Here is a 4,458-nt window from a genome sequence, read left to right as displayed (position 1 = left end):
TAAGATACTGTAATGTTTTGTTTTGATTTTTTTTAACAGCAAGATGTTGTTACTTTGCTGATGATTGTGTGCGCCACATGCATATTTTCGCGTCAAATAAACCATTAACTGGTATCCAGACTTTATATTATTTGAAATTTAGACGTGTAGCTCTAATAGTTCTCTAATACTTGTCTCGCCTTGTATACAAACTCCAAAATGGTCTATGCTGAAATAAAAAATCCTACACCTTAGTTCAAAGACGGATTCAGAAAATTTTTATACGGGGGGAAAATACGAACCGACATAAAATAGATCAACAAAAAACTAATGTTAAAACAACCATTCATTAAATATTCAAAATAAAATTCAAAGTACGTCGATTACACTTGTCCTCTATGTGTTTTCATCTTTTGGAAACGCTCGATTACATCTTCATTAGTTAGATTGACAAGTTCATCTACTTCCACAGCACAAATGACACAAGCGTTCAAGAAATCATCACTAATACGATTGCGCAAACTTGACTTTATTCGTTTCATTACCGAAAAAGATCTCTCCACAGACGCAGTTGCAACAGGTAAAACCAATGCTAGCTTTAATAGTCGATAAACCAAATGATAAGATAGATGTTTCCTTGTCTTCACCATCATTTTAGAAAGGTCGACAATACTCTTCAAGTTAGCAAACTTTGTGTCTTTTAGAACACTATGATGATATAAGGATAATTGAAGCTCAAGCTTAATATTTTCCCTATCATCAAAATCATATGGATAGAACTCACTCAACCGAAGTAACTTTGATGTGTTGAACTGAGAGAAAAAGTCGCGCGGACTCAAAGCCGCCATATTTTTAAGCAATTCCATGTTAACTTCATTAAAAAGATATCCAAATTCTTGAAGAAACTTATCCATAATAGCATTAAAGCAATCAACCTTGAATAATGTTGATTGAATAATGTCCAGCATTTGAATCTTTTGCTTAACACAAAAATTAGATACCTTTACTAAAACTTTATAAAATCCTTTCTCTAAAATTTTGCAAGACCGCTTTGGTTGATTCCACCATTGAAACCGCTTCTACCTTCTCTTGATCTTTCTTTTGAAGTCCTCTTGATAAAGTATCCGTTATCCCTAAAATGTGAAACATCAAATGTAGATAAAAAAAAAATTCAAATGTTTCAAAGTATTCAAAAATGCCATCTGCTTGACCTTTACTAAGATCATTAGGGCATTCCTTTATAATATGTTCAAGCACATTAACAATGGATGGAAACATATCAATTAAGCGCATAAGTGTTTTGTAGTGAGAATTCCACTGTGTATCTCCCGACCGTATAAGGGAAAGCTCTTGATTTAACCCACTTCAGGTCATAATTAACCCACAATTAATCTCCTTTGCTACCCTTTCTCTCTCCGTTTCTCGAAGAATGTCATTTCTCTTACAAGAAGCACAAACCACATTCAACAAAGTGGCTATCTTATCAAACAAAGGTATGTTGGTTTTTAATGATCCCAACTATTGTCTTTTGGTCACTGCTGGTCCCAACTAATGAATTGGCTACTAATGGTCCCAACTTTTAAAGTATGTGTTCCTAACGGTCCACGACTAACAGAATCCTAACATCGTTAGTTTAGGTCGCCGAAAAAATGGTTTTGGCCGGAAAACTCAATTTTTTCCCCAAAAACTCAACATTTTCATCCCAGACATCTTGGTAACTTCGTATCGGACCTATAGGAACCTTTTTCTAGTAAAAGCCCCAATTATTAAGGTCGCCAGAAACCTTAGAACCATTGTCGGAATCGGTTGATGGTGCTCAAGTGGTGGTAGTTGTGGTGTTCAAGTTGGTGTTTTCCGGCAACAAATTTGATTTTTCTGGCCAAAATCGTTTTCCCGACGACCTGAAACTAACAGCATTAGGATCTGTTAGTCGCGAACCATTAGGAACAAATACTTTAAAAGTTGGGACCATCAGTAGCCAATTCGTTAGTTGGGACCAACAGTGACCAAAAGGCAATAGTTGTGATCATTAAAAACCAATATACCTCAAAAAAACGCCAACACCCAAATGTTTTTTTACAACCGCCACAACCACCAACTGAAGCTGGTGAGCAAAACAATGCACATAATAAAATGATTTGTTTTCTTCTAAAAACTTTGCCTTCAACCCATTAAATTCACTGTGCATGTTGCTCGCTCCATCATAACCTTGACCTCTTAACTGGCTCGAACTCAAGTTATGTTTTGCAAAAAAAGTATCAATAGACGACTTCAAAACTAAAGAAGATGTTTCCATCACATGTACAAGTCCCACAAACCTCTCTTTAATAAGTGCATATGTATCAACATATCTCAAAACAATTGCCATTTGTTCTTTCTCGGATACATCACTAGACTCGTCAACTATAATGCGAACACATACTCACCAATTTCATCAAAGATACGCTTAAGCACTTCTTCTTCAAAACAATGAGAAACATCCTTTTGAGTACTTGGACATAAATATTTGTTATTTCCTAATGCTTTTGGTAACTTTTTTTAGTTCAACATTTTGACTTATGATCAAATCCTAATTCCAAAAAAAATCCTTTAAAATTAAAAGTTTCACTCTCATCATGACCTTGAAATGGTAATGTGCATTTCAAACAGAACCTACAAGCATCAATCATAGCAGTCAATCGAACTTGATTTGCTTTCATCACAAGATCATCTTGTTTATTGGCAGCAACATTAATAGAATGAGCTTGGTTTACTAGATCTTCACATCTTTGTAGGGCTTTATTATGAAAACTATTAACATCACCAACGTGTTTATCAAATCTTGGCACTTTCCAATTCTTATAGCCGGTTGTAATATATGCATTACGCCCCTTTCATTAGAGTTTCCAATCCCGACAATGTCTCTACATAAATAACAACATAAACAAAATACTTTGTCTACTTTTACACTATAATCTAACCATTTGCGATGTGAATCAAACCAAGAAGGATGGAAATGCGGTATTTATCCCCGTACATTGTTTTTGGAAACTCATGATCGTGTGGTTGGCACGGTCCTTTTAACCAATATTTTCTCCTTATCTCATATCTTTGATTTGGATGATAATTAGAAATTTTTATCCTATCAGCGAGATCCCACAGAAGATTATCCAAATCAACTAACTTAGGCATAGTCGGAGTAGAGATAGGAATCGGACCATCACTACTACTAGATGGAATTTTACTTGATGATGGTGCCTTTATTTTTAAGAAATTGTTAAGAGTTCTTAGATGAAAACCAAATAAATCAATTTACACGACAACAACAAAAAAAACAAAAAAAAACAATCATCACAATTATATAGGAGGGTAAAAAATGAGCACCTTGTTTTTGTTTTACCTGTGAAGACATCACCGGTTTAGTAAACAAGCAAATCACCAATTCATCAAATAAGCTAAAAAGGAACTACACAAAATTATTTAAAGAAGAAAAAGGTAGGCATGTTAGCTACAGCTTACAAGGCCTATAAAAAATTGTAAACCAACAATCAATAAAAAAAACTTATAACAATTTCCAAGATTATAAAATATTATAAATTTGCTATATGGACTATCAAACTTTTAGCAAACAATAAGCAAACAAACAATATGATAAATTGACAAAAGAAAAAAAACCGATAAGACATCAAAATATAAGCAATTTCATCTTCCACTGTTCCACATCGAGTCACCGATTTACCGAGTAAAATCAATTAGAATTTAGACATTAAATTACTTATTTACTTAACAAAACAAATTCAATTACTTCAATACTCAACAAAAGATATACACCAGACACTCAGACGCTACTAGTTAGTTCCGTCATCCGTGACTTCCGTCTTCCATACGGACTTACCGAGTAAATAAAATAGAGCGAGCCTCCGGCAGCTAGCGGAAAATCGGAAAATGGCAATGGAGCAAGTATCTAGAGTGGAGCCATGGATCAGGAGGTGTTAGAGTGTTTCTGTAGGGTCCTTTTAGGAGGAGAGATGCAACTGCGTAGCTTACGACGTTTCATGTTCAGGTCCATGTTTAAAATCAAAAAAATATTTAACAGGTTTAGGCTTGCTCTTGGGCTTGGAGAGTGGACACTTGAGTTTAAAGAAGGGTGGGCATTTGGGCTTTAACCAGAAAATCAGTATAATAAATACACTACATATATGGGCTGGACGGTGGGCCTTGTCCCACCCTCGTAATGGGCTAAATCCGCCCTGCCTTAGTTCTAGCACCATAAGGATGTAGTCTACGGGTCAATTAGTGAACTGTGAGGCTACATGATTCAAATATAAAGTTGTTTAAATCGGTTCCAAATACAAACACAAACAGACAGGTTCCTACTACTTGACTCATACAAAAGGTTACTGAACTTTTAAAAGGGAAACAACTACAGCAAACTGTGTTAAAATTACAAAGCCAAAAAAGAGTCAAACTTTGGCAACAACCACATAAAAGAGAGAAAAA

At 35.0% G+C, this 4,458-nt stretch overlaps 1 protein-coding gene across 1 annotated transcript; it reads right to left on the bottom strand.

The window, feature by feature from the left end:
• Positions 1-362: 362 nt before the first annotated feature.
• LOC143608738 (uncharacterized) lies at positions 363-893 on the bottom strand. Its single transcript, XM_077083691.1, has one exon. It carries the CDS (start codon positions 891-893, stop codon positions 363-365), a length of 531 nt encoding a protein of 176 aa, XP_076939806.1.
• Between the last annotated feature and the right edge of the window lie 3,565 nt (positions 894-4,458).

This window comes from Bidens hawaiensis, unplaced genomic scaffold (genome assembly GCF_021521415.1).
Source record: "Bidens hawaiensis isolate Kalapana, Puna unplaced genomic scaffold, B.hawaiensis_p1.1 tig00419426_1, whole genome shotgun sequence".
In the NCBI taxonomy this organism is placed as follows: domain Eukaryota; kingdom Viridiplantae; phylum Streptophyta; class Magnoliopsida; order Asterales; family Asteraceae; genus Bidens; species Bidens hawaiensis.
Note: the sequence above shows the minus strand (reverse complement) of the source record. Positions and strands in the feature narration are given on the sequence as shown.

Bases quoted from the DNA above. Each gene is read 5' to 3' on its own strand.
- LOC143608738 (XM_077083691.1), bottom strand. From the start codon at position 893: ATGGATAAGTTTCTTCAAGAATTTGGATATCTTTTTAATGAAGTTAAC.